Genomic DNA, 24,736 nt, shown 5'->3' on the forward strand with positions numbered 1-24,736 from the left:
GTCGGTTCTCATCAACTGTATATTATGCCTGATGTGGCCTTATTCTTCACAGTATAAGATCTCCTAACTATTTGTTTGTGCTGGACATTAGACTGTTTATCTTGTCCTAGGACTTCGGCTGTATTTCCCACAAGAATCTATTCTCTGTTTTCTGATATTATGACATTATCAATAGTTTTACCTGAGAAAATAATATCAGTTTCAGCTGCAGACATTTCCTGCTCATTAAAAATAAATAAATAAATAAATCTTCAGACCTGAATTAACTGTGCATAGAGCTATCACAGTCAGCTTTTTTTTTTTTTTTTTAAAGGTAAAGGCAGTTATGTGTTTTCAATCTGTTTACATTTCCTATCTGGATAAGCTCTACAATTCAGCTGCTGGCTGTGTTCTACCAAGTTAGAAAAAAACAATCTGCTTTAACTGAGTTACTCATTTGGCTTACCAGATCCAGCATGGTAACACTATTTTTTCGGTATGGAAATAATACATACAAAGAAGTTTGGTAGCCAGTTCTGGCTCAGTTGCCCAATTTCACAGTTCTTCCCTTCAGCTGTGGTGCACTTGTAGTCACAGTTTTTACTATATCTTCCTGTTCTTCACAGCTCCCGTGTGGCATTGTTGACCATCTGGGTTGCTTGGTGGTACTGTTATCCACCTGGGTTACAAGTTTTCTGCAACCACTTGTATTGCACAGGACAGCAGCCTCCTAGGTTGTGTGGTTACAGCAACCACCTGGGTTTCATAGTGGCACAGGCTACCTATGTGGCACATTTGCAGCAACTATCTTGGTCTGCACAGTGGCTCTGGCCACTTGTGTGGCATACAGCAACCGTTGTTGTTGCATTGTGGTGCTGGCCACTTGTGTGGCATGCAGCAACCGTTGTAGTTATACAGTGGTGCTGGCCACCTATGTGGCACATTTGCAGCAACCGTCTTGGTTGCACAGTGGTGCAGGCCACTTGTTTTGTACGGTGGCAGAGGCCGCCTGTATTGCACAAGCACCCCTTTGGGTCTCTTCCCAGTAGCAGCAACTACCTGTATTGCTATCCTGTGCAGCTGCCAGTTTACCTGTCCTGCAACATGTACCTGTGTGTCTCTTGTTACCACCATCTATGTTGTGTAGTTATAAAAGTCATCTGTTTTGTGTATTTGCAACAACTGGGCCATTTCCATAGTTGCAACAACTGCCAGTACTTCTCAGCTTAAGTAGCTGCCTATTTTCCTTCTCTGTAACAATTAGCTCAGTCGCAGAGTACCAGTATTTCATAGATGCGACTTATAAGAACATAAGCGTTGCCATACTGGGACAGACCGAAGGTCCATCAAGCCCCATCATCCTGTTTCAAACAGTGGCCAATCCAGGTTCAAGTATCTGGCAAGATCCCAAAACAGTACAGTTGCACAATCAGCTGTATTGTGTAACTGAAATAGCCTAATTTCTTTTTTACCTTCAGTAGTTGCCTACATGTCGTAGTGTTCCAAGTCAACTGTATAGAGCTGTTCTAATAGCCAGCTATGTAGCATGGCTACTCTGCTGCTTATTTTCGAACGAGAAGGCCGGCCATCTTCCGACACAAATCGGGAGATGGATGGCCATCTCCTAAACCCGGCCAAATCGGCATAATCGAAAGCCGATTTTGGCTGGCTTCAACTGCTTTCTGTCGCAGGGCCGGCTAAAGTTAAAGGCGTTTTGGTGGGGTACAGAAGGCGGGACGGGGGCGTGGTTACGAGATGGCTGGCTTCAGCCGATAATGGAAAAAAGAAGGCCAGCTCTGATGAGCACTTCGTCCATTTATTTTTAGGACCAAGCCTCAAAAAAGTGCCCCCACTGACTAGATGACCACCGGAGGGAATCGGGGATCACCTCCCCTTACTCCTCCAGTGGTAACCAACCCCCAATTTTTTTTTAACATGTAGGTGCCCCCCTTCACCCATAAGGGCTATGGTAGTGTTGTACAGTTGTGGGGCATGGGTTTTGGGGGCTCAGCACACAAGGTAAGGGAGCTATGGATCTGGGAGCAATTTATGAAGTCCACTGCAGTGCCCCCTAGGGTGCCCGGCTGGTGTCCTGGCATGTGAGGGGGACCACTGCACTAATGCTGGCTCCTCCCATGACCAAATGCCTTGGATTTGGCCGGGTTTGAGATGGCCACCATTAGTTTCCATTATCGGCGGGAAACCAATGGCGGCGATCTCTAACGCCGGCCCAAATGTTGAGATTTGGCCGGCCCCAACCGTATTATCGAAACGAAAGATGGCCAGCCATCTTGTTTCGATAATACGGTCGGGTATGCCACTTTCCGGGGCCAGCCTTGGAGATGGCCGCCATATAGATGGCCGGCCCCTGTCGATTATGTCCCTCTCTGTCACCCTGTATGTGCACCGACTTCCTATATAGCACAGTTTCAGCAGTTGTGTGTATGGAAGCTGAGTATATGGCACAGCTGCAAAGCTGCCTTTGGGGCGTCAGATATATTTGCTGTCTGTAGGACATTAGATTCACATTTGTGTGGCTTCCCAGGCAGCAGCTGACTGCATGACCTTGGCTGCACTACCCATAAGTAGAGTATCAGATACAGCATTCTCGTACTTGCCATAGCTATTATATTACATGCAGTATCTGTAGATATGGCTTCAGCTACAGAATGCAACTGCTTCAGAAGCAGCGGCCACCTGTATGACGCCAGCTACCTCTACCACTCTGCTGCCTGTATGGTTCCAGCTACTGCAGCGGTCTCTCTGTCACCAGTCACCACAGCCACCTGTATAAGAACAGAGTAGCCATACTGGGTCAGACCAATGGTCCATCTAGCCCAGTATCCTGTGGCCAGGTCACAAGTATCTGGCAGAAACCCAAATCGTGGCAACACTCCATATTACAAATCCCAGGGCAAGCAGTTGTTTCCCATGTCTGTCTCAATAGCAGACTATGGACTTTTTCTCCAGGAATTTGTCCAAACCTTTTTTAAACCCAGATACACTAACCACCGTTACCACCTCCTCAGGCAGAGTTCCAGAGCTTAATTAGTCATTGAGTGAAAAAATATTTCCTCCTATTTGTTTTAAAAGTATTTCCATGTAACTTCCTTGAGTGTCTCCTAGTTTTTGTAATTTTGGAACAAGTAAAATATAGATTTACTTCTACTCATTCTACACCACTCGGGATTTTGTAGACCTCAATCATATCTCCCCTCATCCTTCTCTTTTCCAAGCTGAAGAGCCCTAACCTCTTTAACCATTCCCTCATATGAGAGGAGTTCCATTCCCTTTATCATTTTAGTTGCTCTTCTTTGAACGTTTCCTACTTCCGCTATATCTTTTTTGAGATATGGTGAGCAGAACTTCAAGGTGCGGACGCATCATGAAGCGATGCAAGGGTATTATAGTATTTTTGGTCTTATTCACCATCCCTTTCCTAATAATTGCTAGCATCCTGTTTGCTTTTTTGGCCACTGCCACACACTGAGCAGAAGATTTCATCGTATTATCTACAACGACACCCAGATCTTTCTCTTGAGTGCTGACCCGAAAGTTGGAACCTAGCATCAGGTAGCTGTGATTCGGATTATTCTTTCCAAGGTGCATCACCTTACATTTGTCCACATTAAATTTCGTCTGCCATTTGGATGCCCAGTCTTCCAGTTTCCTAAGGTCTTCCTGCAATATTTCACAGTCAGCACGTGTTTTAACAACCTTGAATAGTTTTGTATCATCTGCAAATTTAATCACCTCACTCGTCGTTCCAATTTTCATATTATTTATAAATATGTTAAATAGTACCGGTCCCAGTACAGATCCCTTTGGCACTACACTGTTCACTCTCCTACATTGAGAGAAATGACCATTTAACCCCACCCTCTGTTTTCTGTCCAATAACCAATTCCTAATCCGCACCAGAACCTTGCCTCCTGTCCGTGTTTCTTTATTTTTCTCAGAAGTCTCTCATGAGGAAATTTATCAAAAGCTTTTTGAAAATCTAGATACACTACATCAACCGGCTCACTTTTATGCACATGTTTATTCACGCCTTCAAAGAAATGAAGCAAGTTGATGAAGCAAGACTTCCCTCTGCTGAACCCATGCTGACTCTGTCCCATTAAACCATGTTTGTCTACGTGTTCTATAATTTTATTCTGTATAATAGTTTCCACTATTTTGTCCGGCACCAACGTCAGGCTTACCGGTCTATAATTTCCCGGATCACCCCTAGATCCCTTTTTAAAAATCGGCATCACACTGGCCACCCTCCAATTTTCAGGTACTACGAATGATTTTAATAACAGGTTACATATTACTAACAGCAGATCAGCAAATTCATGCTTGAGTTCTTTGAGTACCCTTGGATGTATGCCATCCAGTCCAGATGATTTACTAGTCTTTAATTTATCAATTTGGCTCAGTACATCTTCCGGGTTCACCAATATTTCTTTCAATTCCTCCACATCATCGCCCTTGAAAACCATTTTCAGTACAGACAGATCTCTAACCATCCATTGCCCCTGGTACAAAATAAGTACCTGAATATATGTAAACTGCTTTGAATGTAGTTGCAAAAACCTCAGAAAGGCGGTATATCAAGTCCCATTTCCCTTCCCTCCCTTTCTTCTGTAAAGATAGAATGAAAGAATTCATTCTGTTTCTCCGCTATGGCCTTGTCCTCCCTGAGCACCCCTTTTGTTCCTTCATGATCTAACGGTCCCACGGATTCCCTCGCAGGCTTTCTGCTTCTGATGTACCTGAAAAATTTGTTACTGTGAGTTTTAGTCTCTGTGGCAAGTTTCTCTTCATATTCTTTTTTAGCCTTCTTTATTAATGCTTTGCATCTGACTTGCCAGTTCTTATGTTGCTTCTTATTTTCTTCATTTTGACCCTTTTTCTGTTTTTTGAAGGACAATCTTTTGGCTGTAATGGCCTCTTTTACGTCACCTTTTAACCATGTAGGCTGACATTTTCTCTTCTTTCCACCTTTGAAAATATGTGGAATGCATCTGGACTGGGCTTCCAAGATGGTATTTTTGAGTATCGTCCACGCCTGATTGAGTGTCCTAACTTTCGCAGCAGATCCTTTTAGTTTCTTTTTAAACATTTTCCTCATTTTATTATAGTCGCCCTTTCGAAAATTAAATGCAGCTACAGTAGATTTCTTTTGCGGGTTCAACCTTGATAGTAGCTCAAACTTAATCATGTTATGATCACTGTTTCCCAGGGGACCCAACACCGCCACCTCTCACACTATACCCTGCATGCCACCAAGGACGAGAACCAAAATGGCTCCCCCTCGCATCGGTTCCTGGACCAGCTGCTCCAAGAAGCAGTCGTTTATTACATCTAGAAATTTTATCTCCCTGGCACTCCCTGATGTAACATTTATCCAGTCAATATCGAGGTAATTGAAACCACCCATTCTCTGAGGACAAGCAGGCTACTTGTTCTCACGATTGGGTGACGTCCGACGGCAGCCCTAGGATTGGAAGATCTTCCTAGCAACAAGTTTTGCTAACCCCCGCATGTACATGCGCACCGCGCATGCGCGACCGTCTTCCTGCCCGCAGCGCGAACATGCCCCTCAATCTCTTTGTTTTCCGCGGCTCGGATCGGCTGTTTTACGGTCGGTCTGTGCCCCAGAGAGGCCCCCGCTACGTTTTTTTTGCCGCTTTTTTGCTGTTTGTTGGTATTCTCGACGAGTTCGCTCGTCTTTTCTTTGTTTTTTAAAAAAAAAAAGTTTGTTTCCCTGTAGTTTTTCAGGTTTTTTTCCTCTAAGTTTCCTTTCTTTTTTGGTAGCAGCCATTTTGGCCGCCCGTACGGGTTTTGTCCCTTTTTTTTTGGTGCTTTTTCGGCATCATTGCGGACTTTGACCTCGCTAGCGCGATTTTTCCGCCCATTTCCTCGAAGCCTACCAACGGCTTCGAGAAGTGCACGCAGTGCAACCGGACCATCTCGCTGACTGACAGACACGTTTTGTGTCTTCAGTGTTTGGGAGCGGGTCATCATCCCAACGCCTGCACGCTGTGTCTTCAGCTCAAAAAGAGGACCCAGGCGGCGGGATTGGCTCAGTGGGACTTGCTGTTCGGAGCCAGGTCTGGTCCTTTGACGTCGACGGAGCCAGCGGTTCCGAAGTCATCGCCAGTATCGATGTCGGCATTGGAGGGTGCATCGACGTCCAGAGTGCAGGTGATGGCTGTCCAGAGGTCCCACGCTGGTAGCAGTGAGCCATCGAGTGGGTCTCCACCTGCCTCGAGGGCTCCTGCAGTACAGGTCCCCCGGGACCGACCTCCTTCAGACCCGGCCCCCTGGAGACGTGTGGATTCCACGTCTTCCTCGTCGGTACCGGGAGGTGCCGGTGACGTGCTTCGAGCGAAGGCAAAAAAGCGTCAGCATCGGTCACCTTCCCATCACGGTACCGAGAGCTCCAGGACGCCGAGGGAGTCGGCACCTGAGAAGCGTCGACGCCGAGAGGATCGCTCACCCTCTATTCAAGAGGTGTCGATGCGCTCTGCTCCGGACAGCCCGGTACCGCCTTCTAACTCCAGACAGGTTCTGACATCTTCGCCGGTACCGGCCCCACAGCCTTGCTCAACAGCCACTCTGGACGAGCGCCTCGAGGCCATCCTTCCAAGTATCCTGGAAAGGCTGCGTTCTTCTGCTCCGGTACCGGGGGTGCTTGTGCCTCCGGTACTGTCGAGAGATGCGGCGGCTGGCTGCCCGCCTGTGGTGCGCACTGCAACGCCGGTACCGCTTGCGGCATCGGCGCCCGCTGCCACCCAAGTTGACTCCCCGCCGCCGGCGGGGGAGTCTTCTTCTCGACACCGCCATCGAGGACCTAGTTCCTCCTCTTCGAGACGGGCTCGGCTTCGGACTGAAGTTCGTGAACTTGTGTCCAGTACCGAAGGTGAGGCCTCGTGGGAGGCAGAGGAAGACCCAAGATATTTCTCTGATGAGGAGTCTTGTGGTCTTCCTTCTGATCCCACTCCTTCCCCAGAGAGAAAGCTTTCTCCCCCTGAGAGTCTGTCTTTCTCGTCATTTGTCCGGGAAATGTCTACGACCATTCCCTTCCCAGTGGCTACTGAGAATGAGCCCAGGGCTGAGATGTTCGAGGTCCTGGACTATCCTTCGCCACCTAAGGAGTCGTCCACTGTTCCCCTTCATAATGTCCTGAAGCAGACATTGTTGGCGAACTGGACGAAACCCTTAAGTAACCACACTATCCCCAAAAAGATTGAGTCCCAGTATCAGATCCACGGGGACCCAGAGTTAATGAAGACCCAGTTGCCTCATGATTCTGGAGTTGTGGATCTGGCTCTCAAGAAAGTCAAGAGTACTAGGGATTACGCCTCAGTGCCCCCGGGGCGGGAGTCTAGGACTCTGGACTCTTTTGGGAGGAAGGCCTACCATTCTATGCTCATGTCCAAGATTCAGTCCTACCAGCTCTACACGAGCATCTACTTGCGGAACAATGTGAGGCAGCTGACGGACTTGGTCGATAAGCTCCCGTCGGAGCAGGCCAAGCCTTTTCAGGAGGTGGTCAGGCAGCTGAAGGCGTGTCGAATATTCCTGTCCAGGGGTGTTTACGATACTTTTGATGTTGCGTCCAGGGCCGCTGCTCAAGGTATAGTGATGCGCAGACTCTCATGGCTGCGTGCCTGTGACCTGGAGAATAGAGTCCAGCAGCAGATTGCGGATGCTCCTTGCTGGGGGGATAACATTTTTGGTGAGCACGTCGAACAGGTGGTAGAACAACTCCACCAGAGGGACACCGCATTCGACAAGCTCTCCCACCAGACGCCTTCAGCATCTACCTCTTCAGGTAGACGTTTTTATGGGGGAAGGAGGAATGTTCCTTATGCTTCTAATAGGCATAGGTACAATCCACCTTTTCGCCAGACTGCTCAGGCTAAGCCCCAGCGCGCTCGTTCTCGTCAACAGTGTGCGCCTCCACAGGCCCCTGCAGCTCCCCAGCAAAAGCAAGAGACGGGCTTTTGACTGGCTCCAGGTGAGCATAGCCGGTATAAAAGTGTCCGTGCCGGACGATCTGCCGGTTGGAGGGAGGTTAAAGTTTTTTCACCAAAGGTGGCCTCTTATAACCTCCGACCGGTGGGTTCTCCAAATAGTCCGGCTAGGATACTCCCTCAGTTTGATCTCCAAACCTCCAAATTGCCCACCGGGAGCTCAATCCTTCAGCTTCCAGCACAAGCAGGTACTTGCAGAGGAACTCTCCGCCCTTCTCAGCGCCAATGCGGTCGAGCCCGTGCCACCGGGGCAGGAAGGGTAGGGATTCTATTCCAGGTACTTCCTTGTGCAAAATAAAACAGGGGGGATGCATCCCATCCTAGACCTAAGGGCCCTGAACAAATATCTGGTCAGAGAAAAGTTCAGGATTCTTTCCCAGGGCACCCTTCTTCCCATGATTCAGAAAACCGATTGGCTATGCTCTCTGGACTTAAAGGACGCTTATACTCACATCCCGATACTGCCAGCTCACAGACAGTATCTTCGATTCCGTCTGGGAACACAGCATTTTCAGTACTGTGTGCTACCATTTGATCTCGCCTCTGCACCCATGGTGTTCACAAAATGCCTGGCAGTCGTAGCGGTGTCTCGACGCAGGCTGGGAGTGCATGTGTTCCCTTATCTCGACGATTTGCTGGTAAAGAACACCTCGGAGGCAGGAGCTCTATAGTCCATGCAGATGACTATTCAACTCCTTGAGCTAATAGGGTTTGTGATAAATTATCCAAAGTCCCATCTTCTTTCAGTACAAAGACTCGAATTTATAGGAGCTCTGCTAGACTCCCAGACTGCTCATGCCTACCTTCCCCAATCTTCTGTCCCTTGTTTCCTGAGTACGAGCATCTCAGCAGATCACAGCTCGGCAGATGTTGAGATTGCTCGGCCACATGGCCTCCACAGTTCATGTGACTCCCTTGGCCCGTCTTCACATGCGATCAGCTCAATGGACCCTAGCTTCCCAGTGGTTTCAGGCTGCGGGAAATCTAGAGGACGTGATCCAACTGTCCACGAGTTTTCTCACCTCCCTTCATTGGTGGACAGTTCGCTCAGATTTGACCCTGGGACGTCCCTTTCAAATTCCTCAGCCGCAAAAAGTGCTGATGACGGATGCGTCTCTCCTGGGGTGGGGAGCTCATGTCGATGGGCTTCACACTCAAGGGAGTTGGTCCCTCCAGGAAACAGGTTTTCAGATCAATCTCCTGGAGTTGCGAGTGGTCTGGAACGCACTAAAGGCTTTCAGAGAGCGACTGTCTCATCAAATTATTCAAATTCAGACAGACAATCAGGTTGCTGTGTACTACATCAACAAGCAGGGGGGCACCGGATCTCGCCCCCTGTGTCAGGAAGCCATCAGGATGTGGCTTTGGGCTTGCCAGCACGGCATGTTTCTCTAAGCCACGTATCTGGCAGGCGTAAACAACAGCCTGGCCAACAGGTTGAGCAGGATAATGCACCCTCACGAGTGGTCTCTCAACTCGAGAGTAGTACGCAAGATCTTTCAAGCGTGGGGCACCCCCTTGGTAGATCTTTTTGCCACTCAGGTCAACCACAAGGTCCCTCAGTTCTGTTCCAGACTTCAGTCCCACGGCAGACTAGCGTCGGATGCCTTTCTCCTTCATTGGGGGAAGGGTCTCCTGTACGCGTAGCCTTCCATACCCTTGGTATGGAAGACTTTGCTGAAACTCAAGCAGGATCATGGAACCATGATTCTGATCACTCCCTTCTGGCCGCGTCAAATCTGGTTCCCTCTTCTTCTAGAGTTGTCCTCCGAAGAACCGTGTTTTCCAACCCTCATCACTCAGAACAAGGGGGCGCTTCTGCATCCCAACCTCCAGTCTCTGGCTCTCATGGCCTAGATGTTGAGAGCATAGACTTTGCCTCCTTGGGTCTTTCTGAGGGTGTCTCCCGAGTCCTGCTTGCTTCCAGGAAAGATTCCACGAAGAGGTGCTATTCGTTCAAATGGAAGAGGTTTACCGTCTGGTGTGACAGCAAGCCCCTCGTCCTACACAGACCCTGCTTGAATACCTTCTGTACTTGTCCGAGTCTGGTCTCAAGACCAACTCTGTAAGAGTTCATCTTAGCGCAATTAGTGCTTTGCATTATCGTGTAGAGGGTAAGCCTATCTCTGGACAGCCTTTAGTTGTTTGCTTCATGAGAGGTTTGCTTTTGTGAAAGCCCCCTGTCAAGCCTCCTACAGTGTCATGGGATCTCAATGTCGTTCTCACCCCGCTGATGAAACGTCCTTTTGAGCCACTGAATTCTTGCCATCTGAAGTACTTGACCTGGAAGGTCATTTTTTTGGTGGCAGTCACTTCAGCTCGCAGAGTCAGTGAGCTTCAGGCCTTGGTAGCTCATGCTCCTTATACCAAATTTCATCATAACAGAGTAGTCCTCCGCACTCACCCTAAGTTCTTGCCGAAGGTGGTGTCGGAGTTCCATCTGAACCAGTCAGTTGTCTTGCCAACATTCTTTCCCCATCCTCATACCCGCCCTGCTGAACGTCAGTTGCACACATCGGACTGCAAGCGAGCATTGGCCTTCTATCTGGAGCGGACAAGCCCACACAGAGAGTCCGCCCAATTGTTTGTTTCTTTTGACCCCAATAGAAGGGGAGTGGCTGTTGGGAAACGCACCTTATCAAATTGTCTAGCAGATTGCATTTCCTTCACTTATTCCCAGGCTGGGCTGACTCTTGAGGGCCATGTCATGGCTCATAGTGTTCGAGCCATGGCAGCGTCAGTGGCCCACTTGAAGTCAGCCACTATTGAAGAGATTTGCAAGGCTGCGACGTGGTCTTCTGTCCACATTCACATCTCACTACTGCCTACAGCAGGATACCCGACGCGACAGTCGGTTCGGGCAGTCGGTGCTGCAGAATCTGTTTGGGGTTTAGAATCCAACTCTCCCCTCCCCCCCCCCCCCCGGCCCAATTTTTATTCTGTTCCAGGCTGCACTCCCAGTTACTTGTTGTTTAGGTCAATCTCATTTATGTCCTCACCGTTGCGAGGCCCAGTTGACCAATGTTTGTTGTTTTGAGTGAGCCTGGGGGCTAGGGATACCCCAATCGTGAGAACAAGCAGCCTGCTTGTCCTCGGAGAAAGCGAGGTTACTAACCTGTAGGAGGTATTCTCCGAGGACAGCAGGCTGATTGTTCTCACAAACCCGCCCTCCTCCCCTTTGGAGTTGTGTCTTCCCTTGTCTTTTGCTTTCTATTTGACTGAGGGGCACGCTCGCGCTGCAGGCGGGAAGACGGTCACGCATGCGCGGTGCGCATTTACACGCGGGGGCTAGCAAAACTTGTTGCTAGGAAGATCTTCCGATCCTGGGGCTGCCGTTGGACATCACACAATCGTGCTGTCCTCGGAGAATACCTGCTACAGGTTAGTAACCTCGCTTTATTATAGCATTGCCCAGTTTGCCAGCTTTCCTAATCTCTGTAAACATTTTCTTATCTGTCTGTCCATTCTATCCCGGCGGGTGGTAGTACAACCCTACAGGAATACTCCTTCCCTTCACACATGGAATTTCTATCAACATGATGTGGGTACTGAAAAGAATGAAGCCATACCTTCCACAGAAAACTTTCCGCAATCTAGTACAATCCACAGTACTCACCCATGCCGACTACTGCAACAGCATCTTCATCGGATGCCAAGCCCAAATCATGAAAAAAACTCCAAACCGCCCAAAACACAGCAGCTAGACTCATTTTTGGCAAATCACGATTCAAAAGCGCAACACCACTTCGTGAAAAACTTCAGTGGCTCCCAATCAAGGAACGTATAAACTTCAAAGCCCACACAATGATCCACAAGATCCTCAATGGCGAATCTCGAAGCTACATGTCCAACCTGATCGATCTTCCAGCCAGGAACTAGACCAGAACTTCTAGAACATATCTCAATCTTCATCTTCCTAACTGCAAAGGCCTCAAATACAAAACCTACTACGCATCCATCTTCTCTGTCATAGGCAGTCAACTCTGAAACGCCATACCTCGACACATCTGAAAAACCACTGAACACCTACCCTTTCGAAAACTGCTGAAGACTTACCTCTTCAAACAAGCCTACCCAAAAGACCTGTCCTAATTCTCAAACATAATTCCACACCATTAGTATTACCCACACTCCAATCCCTTCCCCACATCTCTTATTATTGTCCTACTCTATGTAATTATGACATCTCTGCGACACTTTGTTCCATACTTTGTATCATCTCTGTGATACTTTGTACCATACTTTGTAAGCCGCACTGAACCCACTCTATATAATTATGTCATATCTGTGATACATTGTTTCCATACCTGTATTATCTCCGTGATACTTTGTAAGCCGCACTGAACCTGCTATCGAGCGGGAAAGAGCGGGGTATAAATGCCACAAATAAATAAATAAATAATGATTCCACGCTGGTATCTGTGTCATGTGAAATGTTTATTTTCTTTGACTCAATTCCCTCTTTAACATATAGCGCAACCCCTCCCCCCCTCCAATTTGACCCTCTCTATCATTGCGATACAATCAGCCACCACAGCCAACAATGTTACACTAGCCATTGCACCTGCCAGTATTGCACTAGCTGCTGCAGTGCCTCTGACACCAGATACCACGGCTGCCTGTATTGCACTATCGCGACTGACTATATGGCACCAGATACTGCGGATGCCTGTATAGATACAGCTGTGCACTCGCTTCTTTAACTCTTCTGGACGGGGTCTGTACAAGTTGAGGAAAATCCCCAGAGTTACTTTTACAGGCTTAAGGATGTTACTTTGTAGCTCTGGTTTATCCTGGCTCCAGGGCTCACCTTTGTTCACGTTACCACACCATCCTTCAATTGAATATTTTACATCAACATAAACATTCATTAACATGTGATTCAGGTTAAAACCAAGAGTCTCCTTGCAGCAACAGTAGCCTGTACTTCACCAGAAAAGTCCTAGTTTCCTATATGCTCACATTGACTCTCTAGGACATTTAAAATAGACTTGGATGTTTTACATCAACATACACATTCATTAACATGCCATTCAAGTTAAAACCAAGAGGCTCCTTGTAGCAACAGTAACCTATACTTCATCATAAAAGTCCTAGTTTCCTTTATGCTCACATTGACTCTCTAGGACATTTAAAATAGATTAAACCTACCATTTTTCAGCAACCCAATTAGAGATGCAAATGTCCCCAACTGCACACCTGGGATGGGTATTACATGCATCAGGTCGAACGCTCCCGGGGGGGCTGGGGAAGAATCCACTAGTGACAACAGCGAGAGCAGCATGGAAGTGGCTGTGTAAGAGATACCATTTTGACTGGAGGGCGACCCCTTTCTTGCCTTTGCTTCACAATCCTGACTTTCCGGAGGGCACCTCCTCGAAGACCTTCAGCAACTGGAGAAAGCTGGGGATTCAATATGTTTATCAATTGGTCTCCGAGGAAGGCGAGACCAAACCCTTTGTGGAACTACAAAAGGAGTTCAAACTTAAGGAGTCAGACCGCTTCGCCTACCTTCAGGTCAGACACTATATCAGATCCCTGGGTTGGTCGAATCTAAGCGAAGATGTTCAAGACACCCTGAGCTCAGACCTGACCTTAGGGGCACAAGCAGTAGTGCCACTAAAATACTACCATAGATCACTGCAGGACTCGACGGAGAATATAGACTTTCGAACTAGCGCCCAACGGTGGGCTGGAGATTTGTTGACGGAAGTGACAGAAGAAATATTGCACAACTTTATCATTTCGATTCAAAAATCCTCCATTTTTACTAGATATTGGGAAATGCAATATAAATTTGCTTTAAGACTATACATCTCCCCGGACAGGGCGAAGAGGGCTGGCTTTGGAGGAAATGGAGTCTGCCTATGGTGTGGACAGTCTTTGGCTAGACTTGCTCACATGTTTTGGTACTGCCAACATATTTTACAACTGTGGACGCAAATTTTGAGAGAGACCAAGAGATACTGGGGACGCACAACACAGAGACACCCTTTGATTCTCTTTGGAGAATATAAATATGTCAAGCCAGCCCCACCGGGCTTCCTCGCTTTTCTGCAGAGAGCGATACTGATGGGAAAAAGAGTAATCTTACAACATTGGCGAGATACTAGAGCCCCCACAATTGGATCCTGGAGAATACAAATGATTGAACTTTTGAAATTAGAGAGAAGAAGCTATCAAGATTTGTCGACGGAGGAGGGCAAGAGGTTTCAGAGAACATGGGAGAACTTCTGGGACACGTTACAACCCTTGGCAAGAAGTAAGATTCTAAATTAGAAGGACTGGGAAAGAGACTCTACCTGATCATCAGATAAACAGCTTGTGTGGGGGGAAGGGAAGGGAGGGAGGTAGTATTGGGAGGGAGGGAGGGTTTGTTGGGGGGGAGTAGGGAGGGGAATAAATGGAAATACTGGACTTTGGAAAGTACTACTAGTTGCTTGTTGTATTAGAGTTCATAGACCACATACCATGGTTGTATTCTGGCAAGCTTTACATGTTCATAATAATAAAAAAGATTTAACCATAAAATAGATTAAACCTTAATTTCCCCTCCCCTCCCATCTGTTCTTTCTTCGGTATGACCTAAAATGAGAGCTACAGGATGGTCTATCACAGGGGTAGGCAACTCCGGTCCTCGAGAGCTACAGGCAGGTCAGGTTTTCAAGATATCCTCAATGAATATGCAGGAGATAGATTTGCAAGCACTGCCTCCATGGTATGCAAATCTATCTCCTGCATATTCATTGTGGATATCCTGAAAACCTGACCTGCCTGCAGCTCTCGAGGACCGGAGTTGTCTACCCCTGGTCTATCAGAAGACCACCTAATCAGAAGTCTGTTCAGCTCTACCCCTGAGTTGTTGCCTACTCCTTTTGATCCTGCCTGTGTTCATCTGCCCCTCCCCACTTTTTGTATTCCACTCCCTCTTTTCCAACTGTTTGTTGTCAAGGTGTGCATTGTAAACCATATTGTGGGCGTATTTACTTATTAGATAAAATTTAAAGTGATCTCCAAAGACATCTTACTCTGTAGCTAGTAAGATCAACCCTGATCTTTTTTTGTGGGGTCTATGATTATTCATGTTTGGGCTTGAATAAAAGGAATTTATCTCTTCTGTATTGTATGCTACATACCACATGTTGCCTGTTTTCTGTTCTCTCAAATTATTACTCCTGCCAGAATTCTGCATGACTGAGCAGTGCAGAATTTGTCAGTCACTCAGAAATTACTTTTTTCGTGCACAATCTTTACTGCAGTCCCTGTTCCCGCAGGGCAGTACTGTACAGTACCGCGGGAACAGGGACAGCGGTAAAGGCCAGCTGGCTGCTTCATCCCCCAAGCTTTGGTGGACCCTTCCTGGGCCTACCTTAACACACCCTAGTGGTCTAGTGGCTTCTTTGGGGGCAGGAAAGAGCCCTACCCTTTTCTGCCCACTGCCACTGCTCTTGCTGGTACCACTGCTTCTTCAAAATGGCCGCCGAGACTATACGCAGCAATCTCATGAGGCTGCTGAAGGAAATCTCGGCCATTTTGAAGAAGCGGTGGTACCAGCAAGAGTGGCGGTAGTGGGCAGAAAAGAGTGGGGTTCTTTCCTGCCCTAAGAGATAATCACGATGTGTGCCTCTGCAGCTCCTCCTGCGTAGGACCTGTGGGGGTGGGGGCTGTAAAAAGATGATTTGTATCTATGTACAGGGAGGAAGAGAGAGAACAGGGGGGCTGTAAGGTGAGTGAAGTGTGGGTGCGGCAGGGGGAGGGCAGACAAAATTAAATATGGATGGTATCTGTACAGGGAGGCGGAACTGTGGTGGTGCAGGGGGAAGGGGAGGACTGGAAAAAATAAATTTGGATGGTATCTGAATAGAGAAGGGGGTTGTAAGATGGACGAAATGTGGGTGCAGGGAGAGGGGGCTGGGAACAAAGACTGGATAGCTGTGGGTGCAAAAATATTGGTTAAAGAAACTTGCAGAATGTCAAAATGTTTTGTGCAGAATTTTGAATTTTTTGGCACAGAATTCTGTCAGGAGTAAATTACGCAAAGTTGATTTTTTTTAAATCTAAGAAAATACTTTGGGGGGGTAGTTATTAAGGTATGTTAAAAGCCAGACTTTAACCATACCTTAATTTCCCATTGGAGTGACTAAGTGTGGTGTCTGGGTACTACAGGTTAGTCACTCTCACAGTACCTGAGTAACACTGTTGTGATCAACCTTGCAAGCAGCATTATTGATACTGTGGGCTGCATTTTAAAGGCGCTGGACAATTGATATAAAAGCTCCCCCTTCCTGCTGATATTCTCCATCCACATATGCCCCTTTTCCCCAAAAGCCCATCCCTATAGGACCCCCGCATGACTACCTTGAAAAATCCCTGGGGTCTAGTGGGATCAGGGCAGGAGCTGTCTCTACTGGTGCTAAGTTCAGAATGGCACAGGCAACCCCTAGTGGTAGCCTCATAGTACTAGGGGTCAAACTGCCATATAAGGCAGAAGACTCTTATATGGCAACTTGTCCCATAGCAGTAGTACTATGAGGCTACTGCTAGGGGTTGTCTTGGCCATTTTGAACCTCGGAGTGATTGGGGATCGCTCCTGCTCCAACATCTTGCTAGACCACAGAGAAAATTAATGGTAGGTCCCAGGGAGCCTGCAGGAAGCTTAGGAAAGGACTTATGGCGAAATGGGGGAGTTATTTTGAAAGGAGGGAATGGGGAACTTTCATATCCATTGGCCGGTCCCTTTAAGATGCAGACTGGGACCTTTTTGCTAATGTTATTTTTCCAGGAATAACACAGCTTGTGGTGTTCACTTCGAGCTGCATTGTTCAATTTATATAGTAATGAGGTGTTTTGCAAGCTTTTTATCTCATCACCTTAATAAATATTGCCATTAATTAAATTATTGCTTCTCTTAAGTAAGAATTCTAACCTTTTTTTTTTTTAAGCCATATGAGGGATTAAGACCTCAAGATTTACGTAGACTGAAGGATATGCTAATAGTGGAGACAGCGGATATGCTTCAAGCGCCACTTTTCACAGCAGAAGCTTTGCTACGAGCACATGGTAATTAAACCATATTTTGTTTTTCTGCTAAAGCTATTATAAATGTACTAGAATGAGGGGTAAATATTTTCTGTATGGACAGAAAATTAGACCATTTTGTACATTTGGATTTTGAGATTTATGATGTGGCTTTTCCAGAGTTAATCTTTCTTGCCCAAATGAAACTCGGTCTAAGTTGTCTATGCCTGAGGCAGTAAAGAGTGAAGTGATTTATCCAAAGTCAAATTATCAGTGGGAGAAGTGGAATTTGAACCCTGTCTTCCTTGCTTCTCTAACCACAGAACACTACTTTGGGAATTCTGGTGTTCTCTATCCTTCGACATGATCTGCTTTCCCTCCTTTCCCCTTTTCTTTTGCCCCCTCCTTTCCCCCTCTCCTCCCTCCTTAGCTGACCTTTGATGGCATTATTTTCACCTATCAAGGACATCTCTGTTGGAGATCCTGTCTTTCCACCTTGCAGATAGGTTTCAAATTACTAATGGATTGCTTAAGTTGTGGAATATTATCTATGATTTGCAGCCATACACCTTGACATAAAGTTGTTCAAATATATTTCACATGAAATTGAGAATGGCTGATTATGAAACTATCCAGGCAGTTATGATTATGTAGCTGGTACTTTATCAAATCCTCTTAATACTTGTTGAAACCAGTGATGTAGCCCATCACCAGCTTCCCTAACCAATACATGATTGTATACTAAAAAGAATGCAGCATTAGAAGGCTAACCATTTTAGTCTATAGTTGCAAACATAGATAGAGGCTGATAGCACCTACATTTCTTTAGGCATGTTGGTATATTAGTCTTTAAGGTACCACTTGCCTCTCCACAAAGATTACTTTGCCTTAATGTATTGCTGTGAGATTTTCTGGTCTTATTTACCTTGATTTTCAAGAGAATCTCTTAATGGATCGTTGTATGTTAAATGAAGAAGTCTGCAATTATTGCCAGGACATTTTTATTATGCAGACCATTGATGAAATACAGAAAATTGCATAGAAGAAGAAAGTTTTTAGTATAGTGGGTCTAGAAAATTGAAATTATTTACTGGATGATTTGAGGGTGTTAATTCAACTATTAACTTTCAAAAAAGGATCAAAAAGGTTTTAATTTCTAGTTTAAAAATGGAAAATGCAATGGTTGAGGAAGACAGGACAGAAGGAGGGGATTTATGTTGATTTTTATTTTTCTCTCATTTCTTGAATTTCTTATTGTACTATAATTGTATAATTGTTTTAACTACTTTATGAACAATTTTGAATGACTTTGTCAGGATGGTAGTACTGTATATAAAATCTAGTAAATAAATTATATACTTTTTATCTATCTTTTTTTTTAATGTAGTCCTAAAATTCTATATTTTTTCTATGAAATTGTTTCTCTTAAATTTGTAATATCTGCATGCCAGAGCAAATAAACTGTATAGTCCATTTAATTTTCTAAGCGAGCCATACCCTGGCTGTTATCTTTGACACTAAAAGTCTGTCAGACAAGTTTCTCTCAGTCCGGGACAGACTGACAGTGATCTGGGCTCCTGGGCAATAAAGGTCACGGCCCTGCTCCCCAACTTCCCATCTGACAGAGATTACTGATTCTGTTTCTATCATAATATTACTAAAGCTCACTCCTTTGAGGTTCAGAGCCTCTTTCTTCCTTCTGCTACAATTTTTTTTATTGGGGGGGGGGGGGGGGGGGGGGGGTTGCCGGGTTCTTTAAGCCTGGATTGGCCGCTATCAGAGACAGGATGCTGGGCTTGATGGACCATTGGTCTTTTTCCAGTATGGCAGTGCTTATGCTAAATCTATCCATGTTCCTTCCTCCCAGGATGCCCCATACTCTTTATATGAGGGGGAAAAAACACTACTGGTGGGTTTCTCTGCCCCTGGCTCCCTGCTGGCAATAAGAATACTTTCTAAGAATTCCTCCTACCTCTGTTGAAAAAAGTGCAGAAGTGGGGTCCCTCAACTAGTGCACATACTTTTTTTAATAGCCAGTAGGAAGAGAGGGGTAATAAATCACCCTGCTAGTAACTTTTTTGTTGGTAAGCAAGAGATAGTTTTATGCATTTTACAGTATAAAAGGAGGTCTGGAAGGGGGCTTGTGACCATGGGGAACATTAATAAATAGGGAAGGAAGGGGGATCTAGCAACCCGTAGAGGTATTTTTGTACATTTAAGATGGAGAGGGGGCAGGGGTCTGGTGACTTCGTAATAGCTCAAGGTGAGTTGCATTCAGGTACATTAAATGCTGCTGAGGCTCTAGTGTTGTAGTTTTCAACTTTTTTTCAGTTGAGACATACCAAACAAACCATACTCAGGTATGTGACACACTGCATACATGACCCTCACAGACCCTTGGTCTGACACAGTATATAGCAGTTCTTACGAGTTAAATTTAAACATGATCTGCAGCCACAAAAATCCATTCCCTCCCCCCAACAACAAGCACAGATCAGATGTAGGGCAAATACTCATGTCAACTGAGAAATAGCAAACTAAATCTCTCCACTACTTAGTACTTTGTGAAATAATACAAAACCTGAAGAAAAATCCTAACATACACATACAAGCATGCTGTAAAATTGAAGTACTAATTCCTGTGATTCAAACAGCAAGAACCCTAGCTATAAATAGGCAGCACTACAAATATTACACTAAGCCCTAGAACACCAATAAATCTCCTACTACCGGTAAAACAGAACAGCTACAGATCTCTACACAGAAGCTACATGCCCATAGAATATCATACCTCAGTCACATGCAAAACACAGACAGACCCTCACCAAAGAACAAGGGATCACAAATGAGAAATAGAGATATAATGACAAAAGTTGAACTAGGAACCCCAAGAAGTCATAAGCCAGTACCACAACATGGGAGAAATAAAAACAGAAATGCAGCTCATCTGACGCCATGCTGAGGAGAGGACACTAATCGCATCTTCTCCTGCCACTTTGACCCGAAAGCCCTGAAATTTGAAAGTTTTTACCTCCCCTGCCCATTGTATCAGATTTCCTTCACGTTGCCTAGTAGTGTGAGTGTAGTGCAGGATTTGGCTCTTGTCAGGATTGCCACAAAAACTGTCCGTGGCAGCCCCATATAGCCCCGCGGGACCTTTGCCGAGCTCGGCATGGGTAATGGAGGTAGCAGCAGAAGTAGCCACGGTCATGGAAGCAATGATGGATAAACACTTTTTACCTCTGGAAGAGAAATTGGATAAGGTTCATGGAACCCTAGAGGAACTTAGCTAGGAATTTGTCCAATATCAGCTCAGAATGGGCGAGCTGGAGGACCATACCCAGAAGCTTGAAGATTCTCAGGCCCAGCTTCAAATGGCTTTGGTGGCCTGCCATGAGAACTTAGAAGATCTGGAGAATCGCTCCAAGAGGTGCAACCTTAGACTGGTAGGCTTGCTGAAGTCGGTATTGGAAGGGGAGCTTGTTGACTACTTGGAAGCCTGGATCCCTGGGAACTAGCACTACCCACACATTATGACCCCCTTAAGATTGAACTGGCACGTAGACTGGGGTCCCAGAAATTTTCCAACGGGCACCCTAGGTTGGTCATTCTGAAAATCTTGAACTATGCACACAAGACAGCCATCCTTCGGGCCTTACATGCTGGTAAAATTTATCCTAAGACAGTAAGAGTTCTATGCTTTCAGGATTACTGTGCGGGTGTGACAGCCAGGCACCGTAGTTTTGCACCATTTTGTTCCCATTTATAAAAATATGTTTTACTCTGCTGTACCCAGCATTCCTTCACATACTACATCAATCTGACTCATTTTTTTTAGACAGTAGTAACATACATAGTAACATAGTAAATGACATCAGATAAAGACCTATACGGTCCATCTGGTCTGCCCAGCAAGATAAGCTCATTTTACATAGTATGTGATACTTTATATGTATACCTGAGTTTGATTGGTCCTTGCCATTCTCAGGGCACAGATCATAGAAGTCTGCCCATCACTGTTCTTGTACTAAAAAAGTTCTGAAGCTGACGTCGAAGCCCCTTAAAATTTACACTTCATCCTATCCATATCTATTCAGTTAAGATCAGGGCATAGACCGTAGAAGTCTGCCCAGCACTGGTTTTGCTTCCCAGTTACCAGCGTTGCCACCCAATCTCCACTAAGATTCCATGGATCCATTCCTTCTAATCAGGATTCCTTTGTGTTTATCTCACGCATGTTTGAATTCCATTACTGTTTTCATCTCCACCACCTCCCGCGGGAGGGCATTCCATGTATCCACCACCCTTTCTATGAAAAAATACTTCCTGACATTACTCCTGAGTCTGCCCCCCTTCAACCTCAATTCATGTCCTCCAGTTCTGCCGCCTTCCCGTCTCCGAAAAAGGTTTGTTTGCAGATTAATGCCTTTCAAATATTTGAACGTTTGTATCGTGTCATCCCTGTTTCTTGTTTCCTCCAAGGTATACATGTTCAGGTCTGCAAGTTTCTCCTCGTACAGTTTGCAATGCAAATCCCATACCATTTTTGTAGCTTTTCTTTTCACCGCTTCCACTCTTTTTACATCTTTTTCAAGATACAGCCTCCAAAACTGAACGCAATACTCCCAAGTGGGGCCTCACCAACGACTTGTAGAGGGGCATCAATACCTCCTTTCTTCTGCTGGTTGCGGATCTTATTGAGAGGTTGTTCCTATATGTTCTCACATGGTATACTGGACTCACATTGGCAGTGGATGACTATAATGCATACTAAAGCAGCATGGGGATTGCAGTATTTTTCTTAACACTGTGGAGTGCAGATTGTTGAGCTCGGGAGTATGTTGCCTCCTAGGGCCCTGTTTACTAAGGCGCGTTAGTGTTTTTAGTGCGCCTACACTTAGCGTGCGCGCTAACCATGTAGGCGCCTATAGGGATATTGTAGGTATGTACATGGTTAATGCACGTTAAAAATGTTAATGCACCTATAACGCTGCTTGGTAAACAGGGCCCGTAGTCCGGAGAGGAGACTGACTTGGGCACTTAGAGTGGAAGGACATCCTGGAACAACCTGAACCTCAGCCGCCTGCAAAAGTGTTGGGACCCAGAACTTGGCTGTCTGGAGCTGATCATTCTATGGGGCTAGACCAGGGGTTCATTTATTGTCAGGATGGAAGATCACTGTGGGAGGTGTTATAATTCATGCCCCATGTTCCAGGGGATTTCAAGTTTGGATGGTTGTCCGGGATGAGCATCTTGCCAGTGTCTTGAGCGGTGGTGTTTGGTTTGAGGGGGGGCAGGGGCTGGAGGAGACCTTGGTTTCTTAGTCTTTTTTCCCCACCCCTTCCTTGCTCTATTATCTATGTATGATTGTTTTGGGAGATTTAGTATGTATGGGGATTAGTGATAGTTCTTACAATGGAGAAGTGGGATTATAGGGAGGAGGGCAGATGGGTGGAGGGTTTGTAGGAAAGGTGCTGGGGGTGGGAGGTTGGATTGAAACTACTGGCTCGAAGGCTAGAGGAACTATGAGGATTGGAGGAGAGGTTGGGATAAAAAATCAAAATGCTGCTGAAAAATATGTAAACTATAGCGACTGACAAGAAATGTGAGGGACAACAAAAGTATATAATGTGGTATAAGTGAGTGTGCCTGTTGCATTTTGATTATTTTATTATATTTTTATAGCAGCATTTTGAAGATCCATTTCTTTCATGGTTCCACCATGCACTGTCTTTCACAGCTGGGCTATAAATAGTATTTCTTTTAGGATGATCAGTAGCTTACATTTTTATTACACACACATTTTATATATATTTATCACATTTTATATATTTTTAAAACCATCTATACATATACATTTTTTTTATTTTTAGGAGCCATTTCCACTAGCCCAACATATTTTCCATGTCTCATACCACGTACCTCAGTTTTTTTTAGTAAGTAACCCAAGCCACTTTTTGAGCATTCCATTGCTATCACAATTTCACAATACACAGCGTTTGACAGCTGGGTTGCAAACAGCGTTGTTATATTTATTTATTACAGTTGGTTGATTAGCACATAGGTTTTCTATTATAATTAGCCATTTTCTGCAATTTTTACATACCATTCGAGTTTTGTACCACGTACCTCATTACAACGTCATACTTAGTTTGAGATTACATCCACACAGTTTCCTTTTTATTCATTCATACTTATGCCACATATTTTTATTATTTAGTAATCACACGTCACCACTACGTTGACATCTTTTTTTCATTACCTACAACTACACATCATCATTACGTTGACCTCATTATTATTTATCAATCACCGGTCACTATTACGTTTACTCCACTATTTAACTTGTGTGACTTTGAGGCATATTTTCAAAGCACTTAGCCTTCCAAAGTTTTAATTTTAGATATCATCTTTTGATTTTACCCAGATTTCAAAGAGGTTTAACAGCCAGACTTTGACCTCACTCTAATGTTAAGTTTTCTTTCCATAACAGAAGAGGTACTTTATCCCTTCATTACATTATATGAGTATGTTTTTAATGTTTGTTTTATTCTTTTATTTGTTCATCCATACACTTAGCAGCATTGCCTTTGTAGAGATACACACATATGTATTTCTTATTCAATTGTATGCTTAACATCTGATGTACAATATATATATTTGTATTTTCACACCATTGTAAGTTTGTTTTTAGTACTATTTGATGGACCATTTTTAAAATTTTATTTAAGTGTTTTTTTAACCTTACATTATTGTATATTCATTTTATTATTTATTTATTTCATATAGAACAATCTGACCCCTGAGGCAGGCCCTTTGTGCCAAAACATGGCCGTGTCGGGCTGTTTTCAATAAAGACTTCTTGATATCCTCCTGTTATCCATCTCACTTTTTTTTGTTTTGTAGCTTATGTTCATATGAGGTTTTTTCTTCCCCCTTTTTTTAATGAAAAGTTGGCCAAGAAACCTGCACCCTAATTGGACAAGATGACTGCGAAAGCCCATCGGAGGAGGAGCCTTAAATAGGGCTGGGTGTAGTAGCTGGGCCATCCAGTCAGACGAGGCAGCCAACCATAGAAGTACAGTTGCAGGTGCACTGTCTAAGCTGCAACTATAGGAGCACCCCATCCAGGTGCTACACCAGTGCTATAGCAGCTACTACTGGACCTGTGCATACTAGCCAAGTGGGGGAGGTGCTATATACAGCTAACCGGTTCAGTTGCGGAATCAAGGGTGAAATAAAATTCCAGCCACAGTGAGAACAGCTGGGAAGTGTATTCTGGGAACAATCAGGTCACATGAGTTTTGAAGAAAATGGAAGAAAGGAAGGAAGCTGCAGAAGACCAAAGGACCTATAGAATTTCAAAATGAGGAACATGTCCTGAAGAGTGCAATTGTCTTCCATAGCTAAGCCAGACATGCAAATATGTCTGCTGAGTTCAAGAGCTGAACTGCTGCCTGGAAAACATTGCTGACTTTTTTCTTTTTGTTAGACCAGTGGCTAAAGAACAAATAGAAGAGCTGTTGTCCTGCTCAGGGGAAGACTGCCAAATCAGATCCCACTTGAGTTGTCTAGAATGAAACCTCAACAGATTTGAAGAAAAAAATGAACTGCAAGCCATAGTATGACACATAGAAACCTTGAAAGAGAGGAGATGACTGGAGTTGTGAAAGACAGGAGATCTCCGCAGCCTCTGGAAATACCTGCCA

At 45.2% G+C, this 24,736-nt stretch overlaps 1 protein-coding gene across 4 annotated transcripts in view; it reads left to right on the top strand.

The window, feature by feature from the left end:
- The window catches only part of ANKIB1 (ankyrin repeat and IBR domain containing 1), a 410,970-nt gene that overhangs the window by 146,934 nt on the left and 239,300 nt on the right, over positions 1–24,736 (top strand). For all 4 annotated transcript variants that reach the window (XM_030200246.1, XM_030200271.1, XM_030200262.1 and 1 more), the window contains exon 5: positions 16,952–17,069. In XM_030200246.1, coding sequence (XP_030056106.1) covers positions 16,952–17,069 — 118 coding nt within the window. The remainder of the gene's footprint in view (positions 1–16,951; positions 17,070–24,736) is intronic.

The sequence above is a fragment of the Microcaecilia unicolor genome, chromosome 1 (genome assembly GCF_901765095.1).
Source record: "Microcaecilia unicolor chromosome 1, aMicUni1.1, whole genome shotgun sequence".
NCBI classification, from domain to species: domain Eukaryota; kingdom Metazoa; phylum Chordata; class Amphibia; order Gymnophiona; family Siphonopidae; genus Microcaecilia; species Microcaecilia unicolor.